The 16,889-nt window shown below is 40.6% G+C and overlaps 1 protein-coding gene across 3 annotated transcripts in view; it reads left to right on the forward strand.

Moving 5' to 3' along the window:
• The window catches only part of ADHFE1 (alcohol dehydrogenase iron containing 1), a 43,851-nt gene extending 27,813 nt beyond the window's left edge, over nt 1–16,038 (forward strand). For all 3 annotated transcript variants that reach the window (XM_027772618.1, XM_027772619.1, XM_014588583.2), the window contains exons 13-14: nt 3,651–3,808; nt 15,527–16,038. In XM_027772618.1, coding sequence (XP_027628419.1) covers nt 3,651–3,808; nt 15,527–15,610 — 242 coding nt within the window. In that variant the 3' untranslated portion in view covers nt 15,611–16,038. The remainder of the gene's footprint in view (nt 1–3,650; nt 3,809–15,526) is intronic.
• Nucleotides 16,039–16,889: the final 851 nt, after the last annotated feature.

Genomic DNA, 16,889 nt, shown 5'->3' on the forward strand with positions numbered 1-16,889 from the left:
GGTGTTTTTTGAAAGGGAAAAGCATTATAAAAGGGGGGGGGGGGGTGCCCGCATCATAGGCTAGCGTCATGGGAAATGGGAACATCGTGGAGAACTTGAAAGTTAACTTTCCAGGCCATCCACATTGTTACTGAGAAAACGGCTCCTCTGTTAGACAAAATCCAGGCTGGAAGAACCCACCAATGCTTCCTTCTTGCACAGGAAATTCAAATATTATTCCATTCTCAGCCATTACGTATTTTGATTCTCTGTGTAATCTTAGATTTTCTTAGCTTTAGGACAGTGTGTTCTCTTTCCTACCGCCTCTTCTTCTCTGCAATACTTCATAGGAAAACCCAGAGGTTTGGCTGGTGTGTTTTATGGCAACAATCCCAGGAATATAAAAATCCTGTTAGCCTCATATCGGGTGTCACTTCTCCACCTAATCCCTGTTTTAGCTGCTGCCGGCTGATACAGGCTGGTCTTGTCAGGCAAGGTCTTCCTCCCATCCAGCTGCTCTTCCAACCAGCTCCATGTCTGGCCTATTTATATCTTTTCTTGGATTACCAGAACAGTGTTCACCACATGCAAGAAAAAATGAAAACAGACTTAATCATGTGCTTTGGTAAGGAGGTGGCCTGCACATTCTAGTCTCCTCTTGAACCATACAGGGGAAAGTGGACTTGGACTACAGCATGAGACGTTATGGACAGACGTCCCACGATGCTATGTCCCATCTGTAGGGGGCTTCACTTCTTGGCAGCAAGTGTGTTGACTAGGATAGGTGGAGGGGTGGTGCCAAGGGCTGTGAAACTAGTTTCCTTCCTCTGGGAGCTTTCATTGCCATCCTGCCCGAGGGCAGAACCCCATGTCTCTTCCAGTTTGGCATCTCTGTGATTATGTATATTAATTATGAATTATGTTCAACTTCTGCCTTTATGAATCTTTGCTCTTTTGCAATCTTCTTCCCATTTCACCCATATCATTACTTTTGTTATAATCTACATGAGAGTCTTCATGTTCTTGGTTCTACCCAACTGCTTCTGATAATATTTCCTTAAATGGCTCTACTCTGCCCTTTAGCCACAGAGTCTAAAATAAAACGTTTCTGTTTTAATTTTTAAAAATGTTTGGACACATAATAGCTTCACATATTTATAAGACACAGTGCGATGTTTTGATACATGCATATATGTGTAACAATCAAATCAGGGTGTTTAGCATGTTCACCATCTCAGACATTTATCATTTCTTTGTGGTGAGAACATTCAATATCCCCTCCTCTCATTATTTTGCAGTATGTAATGCAATTTTGTTAAAAAAAAAAAGAAAGAAAGAAAGAAAGAAAAGAAATCACTGCTCTGTGCTAGCACACCGGAACTCATTCCTCTTATCTTACTGTGACCCTGTATCTGTTAACCAATCTCTCCTATTCCGCCTATTATTTCCCTTCTCAACAACTGATAAACACCATTGTACTATTTCTATGAGTTCATCTTTTTTAGATTTTGCATATGAGTGAGATTATGCACTGTTTGTCTTTCTGCACCTGGCTCACTTCGCTTAACAGAGTGTCTTCCAGGTTCATCCATGTTGCCTCAAATGACAGGATTTCATTCTTTTTTATGGCTGAATAGTGTTCCATTATGTATGTAGGTCACATTTTCTTTATGAATGATTATTCATTAATAGACACTTGGCTGCTGTGAACAGGGCTGCAATAAACATAGGACTGCAGATCTCTCTTTGACATACTGATTTTGGGTATATTTCTAGTAGTGGGATTGCTGGATCATACGGTAATTCTATTTTTAATTTTCTGAGGAACCTCCATACTGAATATTCCGTACTGGCTGTCCTAATTTACACTCCCACCACAGTGTATGAGAGTTTCTCTTTCTCCAGATCCTCACCAGCATTTATTATCTTTTGTCTTTTTGATAATAGCCATTCTATCTGAGGTGAGGTGATGTGTCATTGTGGCTCCGATGTTCATTTCCCCAAAGATTAGTGATATTGGGCATTTTTTTCATATACCTGCTGGCCATTTATATGTCTTCTGAGAGATGTCTATTCATGTCTTTTGCCCATTTTTTAGTTCAGATTATTTTATTTTTTTGCTCTTGAATTCCTTATATATTGTGCATATTTGTCACATGTATAATTTACACATATTTTCTCCAATTCTATAGGTTGTCTCTTTACTCATAATTGTTTCCTTCACTGTGCAGAAACTTTTTAGCTTTATTTTTTTAAAGGTTTTTGCAAGGCACATTTGTTCTCTGTAGAGGAGCAAGACAGGGAGAGACAGTGAGAGGTAAAGTGAGAAATCACAACCCCCCCCCCACACACACCCCACCCCTGGACACACTATAATCTCTCTACATTCTCCTCCTGGGATTTTGGGTATGCATGCGTACACACCCAGTGTGATTCTCAAGATGCCAGGTCTAGGACTCAAGCCACAGTCAGCCACGTGGAAGTCCAGTGCCTTAATCACTATGCCATACATTGGTCTCACTTTTTAGCTTTTTTCGATTCTCATATGAGTGAGATTATGCAGATATAATCCTGTTTGATTCTTTTTAGTTTTGTTGCTTGTGTGCTTGTGTTCTTCTTGAAAAAAAGTCTTGCCTAGACCAATGTTACAGAGCATCTTCCCTATATTTCTTTATAGTAATTTTATAATTTTGAGCTTTTAACATTTAAGTCTCAACTCCCTATTTTTAGTTGAATTTTGATATGGTGAAAGATAGGAGCCTAGTCCCATTCTTCTATATGCACATATATAGTTTTCCCAGCACCAGTGATTTTGTTTTTTAACGTTTACAGCTATATAGAGGATAGCCAGTTACATTGTGCAGTGGTAATGTAGTTCTCCACAATGCTGGAGCCACATGGGAAAGTCCTGGGTTTGCATCCTAAGGTCTCCCTGTACACACCAGGCATACACATGTGCCTGTGATCCTGGCTGGCTGCATCATAGAATGAGAATCTCTTTGAGAATGTTGAGAATCTCTTTCTCTTTCTCAGAAGAAATAAATTAATAAACTTTAAAACAGAAATGAAAGAGAGAGAGGAAATATTTCCTTTCCTGGTCACACATAATCCATTTTTGTCATACTTATTTTTTTTTCCTTTTTGGTGGTGATTTTGTACTGCTATGTCCTCAATTCACAAGGTGTTTACAAAGGGTTTCTCATTTTCTAAGCTGTTGCAGTGAGAAAAGACATTAAACATAGGCACCTCTAGATGTCAGCAAATTCCAAGTCTTGAAAATGACCTACACTGTGTTTCTCCTACAAATGTTCCTTCCTCTTCATCCAAACACCAACCTCCTTTCATGGTCTCCTTTATGGTCCCTTTTCTTGGCTCTATCCACTTCTTCACCACATGAGGGTAAGCAGATTGGAACTGGCAGCCCCTTGGAAATGTGAGAGCCAAGCCAACTTCTCTTGAAGAGACTCTTGGCACTTCTCATGTCCTTGCCAATGAGTCTCCTATGGGGTTGATCATTGAGCTGGAGTCCTTCGGGGGAGGCACAGTGGTGCCCTCAGCCTCAGTGTTAAGGAGGTAGCAATAGGAGCACATTATGTATTCACCGGTCTTGTGACTGAACTACACTCAGAGCCTGTTCCTCCCTCTCTACAGTAACACTTTATTTCTTCTAGGAGCTGACATCCACACTGCCAGGATCCAAGATGCTGGGCCTGTGTTGGCAGACACACTCCGGAAATTCTTATTCGATCTAGATGTTGATGATGGCCTAGCTGCTATTGGTTACTCCAAGGACGATATCCCTGCGTTAGTGAAAGGAACACTGCCCCAGGTAAGAGATCAAGCAGATTTCTCACTCCTTGCTGCAAAGCACAGAGCTTCAGGAAGGCATGTTCCATTTAGGACATGTTAGAAGGCATATGAACCAGCAGTTCTCAGTCTCCTTCACCTTTATGTTCTTCCATAAAACTGTGGCTTAAGCAAAGCTTGTATGGAGCAACTGAAAGGATCCTTTATGAAAATTCAAGGCAAATATAGCCGAATTGATTTTGAGCTATGACAAAATTTTCCTTTTTCCAATTTATGCTTTATAAAGGGTCCCCTATAAAATTATGTAAAAGTATGTATTAGTGGTTCCAGAAGGACCACTAGTTTTATTTTCTATTATAAGCAGTTACAAATTCCTACTATTAGATTGTCAAAAAAATTCATGAAGTATTTTTCTGTTTTTCTATGCAAAAATCCATCACAACTTTTCTGACAATCCAATATTTTGTGTAGAATAGGCATGACCTTTATATTAAGATTGTTAAAAAATGGCTTTTCGATGAATTTGAGAGGTTGACTATTTTTATACGTACCTGTGTCACTTTGGGTCCTATTTTATTTATTTAAATGTTGCTGAAAAATGTAAACTGAGGCCCAGCCATTATGGCACAAATGGTAGGGCACTACTGCATATTGCTGGAGCCTTGTGAAGGGCCCAGGTTCAGATTCCAGACCAACCTGAACACACTGAATACAGCATCATAGGTTTATAATCCTAGCTAACTGGGAGGCAGGAACAGAAGGGTCACAGCATGGGGATACTTTCTCAAAAAATATGTATTAATAGCTCTCCCTCTCCTCTATGACCTTTCTCTCTTATTCTTCTCTCTCTCTATTTTTCACTCTCATAAGAAAAAATAAAAGGATGTAAACTGAGCTTCTATACTTTGTTTACTAGAATCATAAAAGATGTCAAATTCCCTCTCCTGTGATTCTGATAAAAATAGTTGATCCCTCATTGGATTGCCTTTGTGGTTGAACGTCAGATCCTAATAGACCAAGATCTTGTTTGTTGCCACTCACCATGGAGCCGTTATTAGGGCTGGTCAGTGGCCCACACCATACTCCCCACACCCAGAATTCTCCCTTAGTCCTCCTGGTCAATATGAGACAGGCAATGGTCACCCTATCACCATGAGGGTATGAGGATATGGTTCTTCTGCCCAAAGTTAAAGTGTTCAAGGATGTCTCCCTGAACTAGAGCAGATTTTACAGCTGGGATAACCAGCCACACAGCACCCTTCCTTCTTACCACAAGTAGCAGCACTTTTCCCTCATCCACTCCAGTTAAGCAAGGGCCTCGAGCTGGCTGCTGCCAGCGCTTACATTATTGATGACCTCACCACTCACATAAAATAGGCAATTGGGTTCACAGACTCATGAGCCCACTGGAGCCAGGTAGGGAATAGCAATGAATCAAATAATTTAAGGCAATAGAGAGTAATGGAGACCTCAGAAAGCACATGGCCCATTTGATTAGGTAAACAGCTACTCAGCTACAATTTATCACCAAGCAGAAATCTAGGTCCTAGGATTGATAGTATTTCCAACCTTTAAGAAAAATCAGCAATCTGGATGTATTGAATTCCCTAGTTTTCCAATGTATAAATAAAACATGGCCAATGGGACACCTGTTTTCCTGACTGAGATTCATGTATCCATCCATCTGCTAGATAGCATGGGCTAGTCAACCTGATAGGGGAACACATACGTGCAGCCCCGTCCTCTGCCCAGGTGAGCTTAAAAACCAAACAGTGGTAACATTTTGAGAAGTTTTCTTACACTGACTAGGACTCAGCAGAACACAGAAGAGCTACAGAAGAGCTACAGAAATCTGTCCAGGGACACCACAGACCAAGTGGTCACATGACTTTAGTATCGCTTCAGGTTTTATTGCATGGTCCCAGGGCTGTCTCTTCCTCAAGGGGACCTCTGGAAGTGTTGCTTGTTTATCCCAGGGAAGTATTCAGGAACATGTGTCTATCTCCAAGAGTGATATCAGTGATTTTTACAATGAATCTATGGCCATTTAATTGCTGATGGCAATGCATCTTCCAGTCATCAACACACATACTGTTCTAATTCCACTGGGCTTGCACTCTCTTCTTCAAAACTATTCCTGACAGCAGATCCAGACTACCTTTTGAGACCATCCCCTAAAATAGCAAGTTAATGAAGTATCATCTTGTATACCTCAGTGCCTATGTCAATTGGGAAATTACAGATACCAAAATTTTTTTTTTCACATGAAAAATTTTTTTTCTTTTTTTTTTGTTGGGGGGAGAGGTTTTTGCTATAGGGCACGTGTGCTCGCCAGACAGACAGACAGAAAGAGAGACAGAAAGCAAGAAATCACCCCCCCCCCCAGGGGCTATGGCCACGCCGCAATCCCTTCTCCTCCATTCTCCTCTCGGGATCTTGGACACGCACGCATGCACACGCATTCGGCGTGAGTTTAAGCCACCGGAGTCCAGCGACATAGCCATACGCTAACTGCTGGTCCCCTTCACATGAAAATTTTGAGTTTATTAATCCTCTCATGGAGAATCTGCACAATCACTGCAGGTAGTCACTGCAGACTCTCCTCCTTCCACTTTTTGTCAGCACCAACACTGGCCTTTGCAGTCCCCCTGACTTTTTCCATTCTGTTCTTGTGTTCCTTTCACTGCTTTCTTGACATTTTTTTCTTCTCATAGAGGTCATGTTTTGCAAGTGTATGTCTAGGTTCATTTTTCTTTGCATAATCCAAAGAATCATAAGTCATGCCAAAATCAGTTGTCTTGCCACCACCAAAATGGGTTCTGAGCCCAAACACAAAGATGACATCTGGTGTGGTCTTGTGCACCTTTGATAGTTTTCCCCGAATTTCTGTCTTAGGTGCTGTTGCCTTCCTGGGGTGAAGGACATCAATGACCATTTATTTCCTCTGAAGTAGTCAGTTGGTCATGAATTTTCTGGTACAGATAGTTATTGGGTCATTCATGATGGCGGTCAATCCTCAGACAGCCAGGGAGGACCAGATACCAAAACTTTAATTAGACAAAATGAATCTCATAGTTTCACACAGGATAGGAGGTAAGTAGAATCTTTTCAATATAAGTCATATCTGGGATCAGCAGATGGTGGAATGGTTACATTGCAGGACTCCCATGTGGTTGGCTGCAGTTCACATCCAGGACCCAGCAGTTTAAAACATGCCAAGCACATGTGTGTGCATGTCCAAAATCCCAAGAGGAGAATGAAGAAGAGGTTGCGGGGTAGCCATCCACCTAGGGGGTGATTTCTCACTTCCTGTTTCTCTGTTCTGCAAGTTCATGTGCCCTATAGCAAAAAATCTCTCTTATAAAAAAAATATACATACACACAGACACATACGTGTATGTATGTGTGTGTGCATGTGCGTGTGTGTGTGTGTGGTATCTTAAAGTAAAAGCCAGGTTTTCTCCAAAATGTGTTTGTAAAGCAGCTCCAACATATCTACTGCCTTTTTTCCTTTGATTAGGAGAAACAGGAATCCTAGGAAGAAATCTTAGAAATAAGTTTATCCATTTTGCAGATGAAGAACTACTTAGGGTTTTCTATTTTGTGTTTCTGCAGTAGAGAACATTTTACGGTTGCTACAGCAACTTCAGAATTGTACGCACGCAGCAGAGTAATCTTCACTTATTAGGATCATTACATAAGCTAAGGTAGTGTGAAGGATAAGCTGGTTTCTGCACAGAACCTTGCCAGAAAGCTTATTCCATGTAGTTGACATTTGATAAAGGCTCTTTTATGTTTGGCAATGATCCGTTTTCTCTGGAAGGAACAACCAGGCCAGTATTCTTAACCAAACACCACAACCCTTACTGGGGGCAATAATAGCCCTGTGTACAGAGGCTTCCAACTGCCATGGCCAGGCTGCAAGGGGTGAGAGAAAGAATTAATCTTCCAAGTTAGATTTTTTTTTTTGAAGCCTCTGGAACAAAACATTTACATTTCAAATCAAAACATTTTATTACTGAGGAGAGCTGTCTACCCACATGAGCATTTCCACTCCCTGGTAGACAGGCCAGCTGAAATGTTGTTGTTTTATGAATGTGCTAAAAGTAGAAATCTGATTTATTTCAGTGCCCATGTTAATCAGTTGTCCTTCAGTCTTACATGCCTATAAATAATAGCACATTGCTCAACACATGTCAACTTGGAGAAGGTTTAGCTTTTGTATGGCACAGCTGGTACATGGGGTATATCACAAATAGTCCTCACCCTATTAAACCAACCAGTGGGAGCTAGAATGTCAAAGAGAAATTCAGGTTGGGCTTGGCCTCTGGTACCTCTAAGAGTCCTGAATCACTTCACCAATGATAAACAGGTCATGTTTAGGGCCTCCTTTGAGCTTGTCGGATAAGATGATCCTGTTACAAATAAATACATGCGACACAATCCTCTACAGACAGCCATCTGCAACCACTGGAAAAACTGACCCTCCACCAAACATATACATGAGTCACCATGAATGAGTCTCTGCCTTGCTATGGATTTTCAGAATTTCTTAGGGTCTCTAAAAGATCTCCTGGGGTATAAAATGGTGCCTTTGCCTTGCCTGGGCTTATTAGCATTGTTCCACTATGTGTTCCCCCATCCATCCATCCATCCATCCATCCTTCATCTTTTTTTTTTTTTTTAAGTTTGCCACAGGGCATGTATGCTTGCCAGTGAGAGACAAAGAGAAAGAGAGAAAGAGATAAAGGGAAAGTGATAAATCATCCCCCGAGGGGGATGGCCATGCTGTAGTCCCTTTTCCTCCGAGAATCTGCACAATCACTGCAGGTAGTCACTGCAGACTCTCCTCCTTCCACTTTTTGTCAGCACCAACACTGGCCTTTGCAGTCCCCCTGACTTTTTCCATTCTGTTCTTGTGTTCCTTTCACTGCTTTCTTGACATTTTTTTCTTCTCATAGAGGTCATGTTTTGCAAGTGTATGTCTAGGTTCATTTTTCTTTGCATAATCCAAAGAATCATAAGTCATGCCAAAATCAGTTGTCTTGCCACCACCAAAATGGGTTCTGAGCCCAAACACAAAGATGACATCTGGTGTGGTCTTGTGCACCTTTGATAGTTTTCCCCGAATTTCTGTCTTAGGTGCTGTTGCCTTCCTGGGGTGAAGGACATCAATGACCATTTATTTCCTCTGAAGTAGTCAGTTGGTCATGAATTTTCTGGTACAGATAGTTATTGGGTCATTCATGATGGCGGTCAATCCTCAGACAGCCAGGGAGGACCAGATACCAAAACTTTAATTAGACAAAATGAATCTCATAGTTTCACACAGGATAGGAGGTAAGTAGAATCTTTTCAATATAAGTCATATCTGGGATCAGCAGATGGTGGAATGGTTACATTGCAGGACTCCCATGTGGTTGGCTGCAGTTCACATCCAGGACCCAGCAGTTTAAAACATGCCAAGCACATGTGTGTGCATGTCCAAAATCCCAAGAGGAGAATGAAGAAGAGGTTGCGGGGTAGCCATCCACCTAGGGGGTGATTTCTCACTTCCTGTTTCTCTGTTCTGCAAGTTCATGTGCCCTATAGCAAAAAATCTCTCTTATAAAAAAAATATACATACACACAGACACATACGTGTATGTATGTGTGTGTGCATGTGCGTGTGTGTGTGTGTGGTATCTTAAAGTAAAAGCCAGGTTTTCTCCAAAATGTGTTTGTAAAGCAGCTCCAACATATCTACTGCCTTTTTTCCTTTGATTAGGAGAAACAGGAATCCTAGGAAGAAATCTTAGAAATAAGTTTATCCATTTTGCAGATGAAGAACTACTTAGGGTTTTCTATTTTGTGTTTCTGCAGTAGAGAACATTTTACGGTTGCTACAGCAACTTCAGAATTGTACGCACGCAGCAGAGTAATCTTCACTTATTAGGATCATTACATAAGCTAAGGTAGTGTGAAGGATAAGCTGGTTTCTGCACAGAACCTTGCCAGAAAGCTTATTCCATGTAGTTGACATTTGATAAAGGCTCTTTTATGTTTGGCAATGATCCGTTTTCTCTGGAAGGAACAACCAGGCCAGTATTCTTAACCAAACACCACAACCCTTACTGGGGGCAATAATAGCCCTGTGTACAGAGGCTTCCAACTGCCATGGCCAGGCTGCAAGGGGTGAGAGAAAGAATTAATCTTCCAAGTTAGATTTTTTTTTTTGAAGCCTCTGGAACAAAACATTTACATTTCAAATCAAAACATTTTATTACTGAGGAGAGCTGTCTACCCACATGAGCATTTCCACTCCCTGGTAGACAGGCCAGCTGAAATGTTGTTGTTTTATGAATGTGCTAAAAGTAGAAATCTGATTTATTTCAGTGCCCATGTTAATCAGTTGTCCTTCAGTCTTACATGCCTATAAATAATAGCACATTGCTCAACACATGTCAACTTGGAGAAGGTTTAGCTTTTGTATGGCACAGCTGGTACATGGGGTATATCACAAATAGTCCTCACCCTATTAAACCAACCAGTGGGAGCTAGAATGTCAAAGAGAAATTCAGGTTGGGCTTGGCCTCTGGTACCTCTAAGAGTCCTGAATCACTTCACCAATGATAAACAGGTCATGTTTAGGGCCTCCTTTGAGCTTGTCGGATAAGATGATCCTGTTACAAATAAATACATGCGACACAATCCTCTACAGACAGCCATCTGCAACCACTGGAAAAACTGACCCTCCACCAAACATATACATGAGTCACCATGAATGAGTCTCTGCCTTGCTATGGATTTTCAGAATTTCTTAGGGTCTCTAAAAGATCTCCTGGGGTATAAAATGGTGCCTTTGCCTTGCCTGGGCTTATTAGCATTGTTCCACTATGTGTTCACCCATCCATCCATCCATCCATCCATCCTTCATCTTTTTTTTTTTTTTTAAGTTTGCCACAGGGCATGTATGCTTGCCAGTGAGAGACAAAGAGAAAGAGAGAAAGAGATAAAGGGAAAGTGATAAATCATCCCCCGAGGGGGATGGCCATGCTGTAGTCCCTTTTCCTCCATTCACCTCCTGAGATTTTGGGCATGCACACATACATGCCAGTGTGATTTTCAAGCCGCCAGATCTGGAACTCAAACCATACAGTTGGCTATGTGGATCCAGCTGCCCTAACCTCCACACCATCTGTGGGCCCCCTTTGTCCTTTTTATTTTTTAATTTATTTTTAAATTGTGATAAAATATATTTAACTCAAAATTTGCCATTTTAATCATTTTTAAGTGTATGATTCAGTGCCATTGAGTACATTCATAATGCTGACAACCATCAGCATTATACTTTTCCAGAAAGCTGTAACCATTTTAGCAGAAGCTCCACAATCATTAAAGAGCAATTCCCTGTTTTCTTCCATCAGCTTTTGATAGCCACCAATCTACTTTTCATCTCTAAAAACTTGCCATCCTAGGCACCTCTCACTTAAGTAGAATTGTACTCTCTTTTCGCCAGTGACATGGCGTAGTAATAACGCAGTGCTCAAGAGGAGCTAGATCCCACGAGGTAACTGAGGTTGTAATCCCTGGCTCACTCAGCCTGAAACACACCAGGCATGTGTGTGAGTTACCAATATCGAATGGGCTCGAGCACAGGAGGAAGGAAATTGCGATGTCACCAGATCGTGGAGAGTGTTCCCCCCTCTCTCTCTCTCATATGCACACACACATACTTTTTCGTGAATAAAGAAAAAATTATTATACAATATTTGACCTTCTCTGTCTGGCTTATTTTATCTAGCATTGTGTCTCGAGTTTCATCTATGTTGTGGCATGTGTCAGAATCTCATTCCTTTTTGTGTCTGAATAATATTCCGTCTTCGTATATACCACCTTTTTTTTTTGAATCTATTCATCTATAGATGAACATGTGTGTTGTTTCCACCTTTTGGCTATTATAAATAATGCTATTATTAATATTGGTACTCTGGAAAATCTATCTATCTTTCTATATATCTATATAGATATATAATTGAGTCCCTGCTTTCAATTCTTTGGGTTATATATCTAGGAATAGAGTTGTTAGATCATATGATAATTCTGTGAGGAATTGCTAAACTGTTCTCCATAGCAGCTAAACTACTTTAAATTTCCACTCATAATATGAAAGGGTTCCAATTTCTCCACATCTTTACCAACGTTTGCTATTTTCCATTATTTTTGTAATAGGTTTCTTAATAGGTATGAAATAATATGTCATTGTGGTTTTGATTTGCATTTCCCTAGTGGTTAATGATATTGAGTATCTTTTCACATGTTTGATGACTGTTGATATATTTTCTTTGAGGAAATGTTTATTCAGGTCTTCTGCTTATTTGTTTTAGTTATTTGGATGTTTTTGTTCTTGAGTTGTAGGATTTATTTTTATATTCTGGATATTAATTTCTTTACAGATGTGTGATTTGCAAATATTTTCTCCCATTCTGTGAGTCATTTTTTCACTCATTTACAGTGTCCTTTGATGCACAAAAGTTTTAATTTTGAAGCACATCAGTTTATCTGTTTTTTTTTCTTTTGTCACCTTTGCTTTTAGTGTCACATCCAAGAAATCACTGCTGAAACCACTGTCATAAAGATTTTCCTCATGTGTTCATCTATGAGTTCTAGGGTTTTACGTCTTTGATCCATTTGAGGCTTTTTGTTTTTAATATGTCCTTTCTTCTTTTCATGCTTCCTTTTATCTGACACATACTAAGAGCCTATGATGCATTATGCATTGTATAAGGTCCTGCGAGGAGGAAAATGAAGTCCCTTTCCCTCACTATTAGAGATTACATTTAGTGAGGAGAAATAGGCAGTGAATATTCAATCAAACCTATAAAGAAGATATAAAAGGAATCATTTCAAATAATGACTAGTCAAATGAAGGAAAATCTGGGGAATAAGATAGTTATCTCTCTGTGGTAGTGAGGGACCTCTGACTGAATGCAGAGTCAGCCAGATGAGGATTGGAGAAGCTCTCCAGGCAGAGAGAAAGGCCCTGAGACAGAGCCAACATCTTTACACTCATAGGCTTATAAGAAATATGACCAAAAAGGAACCCAGGAGACAGAGTCTGAGTGCGAACAAGAAGCCAGTCCAGGTGAGAGAAACCTTAGAGGCCAGCATTTTGTTCTAATTACAATGGGAAGCCATTAGTAAGTTTTAAGCACAGTTAAGGTATTGTCCATTTAAACCAGGGGGGAAAAATCACTTTGGGGCGAGTAGGTAGCATAGTACATAAGGCACTGGACTCACACATAGTTGATCAAGGTTCAAGTCCCATGTCCGATGATTTGAAACATGTCAAGTGCATGTGTGTACACACCCAAAATCCCAAGAGGAGAATGGAGGAGAAAGGGTTGCAGCATGGCCATCTGCCTTCCGGGGTGATTTCCCACTCTCTGTCTCTCTGTCTCTCTCTGTCTTTACAGCTAGTACACACACTCTATAGCAAAAAATCTCCCTCCTCCCAAAAAATCACTTTGACTGCCACAAGGAAAATGACCTATAGGGGGCGAGAGTGGAGCAAAAGTGGAAACAGGTTTAGGAGGCATTTCCAGTAGGACAGGGGAAGGGTAGTACATAAGGCTGATGGTGGCACCACAGGAAACCCAAAGAGCTGGGATTTGGGATTCATTTTGGAGGTAGCTCTGACACACTTGCAGGTGGAGTTGAACTCTCAGGGAAAAGGAAAGAGGAATCAAGGATGACTCCTAGGTTTTTGCCAGAGCTGGTAGATGTCATTGCTGAGATGAAGAAAATGAAGTCAGGTCAGTTAGAGTTCTGGTTTGTGTATGTCAACTTAGAAATGCCAATAACCTCCCTCCCACCTTCTTCATTAATTTAACAAATGACTGTTGGGATCTATTTACTGTGTGTCAAGCACTGAGTTAGACATGGAGTGCAGAACAGTGAGATGGCCAAGCTTCTCTCTTCACAAGTGTCCCTGTTCTGCTAGGAGTGCTTCCAAACACACACTTCTCACCAGAGAACAGACCCAGAAACCCATGAAAATGGAACCCCCAAAATGGCACCATTCTTGATTTTATTTTGGTCATGGGGTAGTCATTATATCTTTTGGTCTCCTATCCCAGAGGGATAAAGGAGCTGGGAATATAAAAGGTAACTTCAAAACATTCATAGAAAAACAGAATTAAAGTATGAGTTTAAGTGTAAAAAAAAAAAATGAAATCCACACATAATTTTTTCCTAATGTGCATTTTCTGTGAACTTTTTAAAAACCCCTCATAAACAGCAAAAGATGTGCTGGTTATCTTGACTGATTTGACTAATAATATTTATTGGAAAAATTAAGCAAATTCTGTAATGTATTTGAGAAAGTAAATAAGATCCAAAAAAAAAAAAAAAAAAAGTCACTTGCTGCATGTATCCTGAAAGTTAATTTCTACTGAAGTGTGTTTTTTGCATATACCTCAAGAGTTCAGGTTGCAAAATGTATAGAAGTCAAGGACGATTAAGTCTGTTTTCCTTGGTAGCATTTGCTGTGCCTAAGACATTCGCTGTGCACACAGAGAACCTGGAAGAGGTTGTGCCACCCAGTTTAGTCATTTGAGAAAATATTTTCCCCATGATTAGTTTGGGCCTGTACATTTAGCAGACGAATTTTGCCAGGACATAAGGCAAGGGGCAATGGCTTTCAAAAGCTTTGTGGGAAAATAAGCATTATTTGAGAAGCTTTTGAATTGGGGATCAGCTAATACAAAGTACACAAGAAATAAGATTTTTGGGGTCGGCAGGTGGCATGGTGGTTAAGGGTGCTGGATTTCCATGTGGCTGACCACAGTTTGAGTACCAGACCTGACAGCTTGCTTTCTCACTTTCTCTCTCTCTCTCTCTCTCTCTCTCTCTCTCTCTCTCCTCTCTCTCTCCCTCTCTCTCCCTTTCTGGTCAAATTAAAATAAACAAATAAAAAAAAAGGTAAATAAAGTAATTCTTTTAAAAAAGAATAAGATTTTTAATGATGACATATCGAGGTGTTGTTTCTTATAACTGAATTTATTTACATAACTTAGCAGCTTTTACAAAATGTGTTGTTGGTTTTGTTTTGTGTTTGCTATAAGGTGTGTGCACTCACCAGAGGGAGACAGAGAGAGAGAGAGAAAGAGGAAATGAGAAATCACTCCCCCGGGGCAATGGCCATGCTGTGATTCCTTTTCCTCCATTCTCCTGGGATTTGGGGCACTCACTCATACATGCTCCTCTCTGTGTGTTTTTCAAGCCTCGTAGTCCATGACCCAAATGACTCCATCGACCTTGTGGGATCAAGGCACCTTAACCACCACTTTGGATGGCACACAACTGTCTTTTCTTTCTTCTTTCTTTTTCTTTCTTTCTTTCTTTCTTTCTTTCTTTCTTTCTTTCTTTCTTTCTTTCTTTCTTTCTTTCTTTCTTTTCCCCCAGGGGTTTTTGCTATAAGACGCATGTGCTCACCAAAAAGACAGAGAGACAGAAAGCGAGAAATCACCCCCCCCCCCAGGGGGGAACGCCACGCCTCAATCCCTTCTCCTCCATTCTCCTCTTGGGATCTTGGGCCTGCACGCACACGCGCCCGGCATGCGTTTAAGCCACCAGGTCCGGGACTTGAACCACGGTCAACTACACGTGAGTCCAACGACATAGCCATTACGCCAACTGCTGGTCCCTCTACCACTGTCTTTTCAAAGCCCTGGGTAACTCCTTATATTTTCTGTTTCAGGAAAGGGTCACCAAGCTTGCACCCCGTCCCCAGTCAGAAGAGGATCTGTCTGCTCTGTTTGAAGCTTCAATGAAACTGTATTAATTGTGATTTTAACTGAAAGAATTACCATTGGCCATTGCAGTTTTGAAAACAGAAGATAAACGAGCTAGAACATTGTCTTCCCATCAGCACCAATTCTTAACCTGTTAGAGGTTCGAAAGTGATATAAATTTACCTTGCTGAAGATTCCCTGATGCTTGGAGACAGGGTACCTTTGTAAATAAGCTGGACAACGTCAGACCTCTGAACTAAGACCTTGGGGGTCTGTGTTTCTGCCCCAAAGCCCCGGAATACTCTGCCCCTGCTCCACGTATCAAGTGGGCAGAAACTCAGCATCTATGAAAAATGTGAATGTACTGATTTTCCACCCAGTAACTGCATGTTGAGAAATTTATTCTTAGGGACCAGCAGGTGGTGTAGTAGTTAAGGAACTGAACTCCCAAGCCAACTGTCGTTCAAGTCCCAGACCCAGAGGCTTGAAACTCATGCTGGGCATGGCTGCGTGCATGCCCAAAATCCCAAGAGGAAAATGGAGAAGAAGGGATTGTGGCATGGCCATCCCTCTTGCTTTCCACTGCTGTGTCTTTCCGGCCAGCACATGTGCCCTATAGCAAACATCTCTTACAACAAATTAGAAATGTGTCCTCTAGAAATACTAGCACAAGTACGTAAAGAAATATGGCAAGGATGTTTCTGACACACTTTTCTAATAAAAAAAAAAATTCTGAGCAATCCAAATATTCACTAGTAGGATGTAGATAAATAAATCATAGTCTATTAGACAGTAGACTACTATGGTGGCATGAATAAGGATAAAGTAACTGTTGGAAATGTACCTGTGATATTCTAGTAAGTTGGCAAAAGCAAGTCTCAGAACAGTTATGTATTAGTATGGCCTGATTTTTACTTTTTATATTATGTATGTGTCTGCATGTCTGTGTCTTTGTATATGAAAAGAAAGATGTACATCAAAATATTAAAAGTTATTACTGGAAAAATGGAGTTTGGGGTGTGACAAATTAAAAGAAAATGCTCATCTTATATTTCATACTTTCACTTTTTATTCTATAAATATCTGTACTGTTTGGATTTGTTACAAGAAGCATATATTACTTTTCTAATTTTAAAAACGGAGAGAGAAGGGGCCTGCAGGTGGCTGGACTCCCACAGTCAACCACAGTTCAAGTTCCAGAGCTGGCGGCTTGCTTTCTCACTTACCCTCTTTTTCTCGCACTTGTACCCTCACTCTGTCCCTCTCTGGTCATATTAAAATAAAATAAAAATGAGCAAATAAATTGGGGCTGTCAAGTGGCGTGGTGGT

The sequence above is a fragment of the Tupaia chinensis genome, unplaced genomic scaffold, assembly GCF_000334495.1.
Source record: "Tupaia chinensis unplaced genomic scaffold, TupChi_1.0 Scaffold000288_2, whole genome shotgun sequence".
Classification (NCBI taxonomy): domain Eukaryota; kingdom Metazoa; phylum Chordata; class Mammalia; order Scandentia; family Tupaiidae; genus Tupaia; species Tupaia belangeri.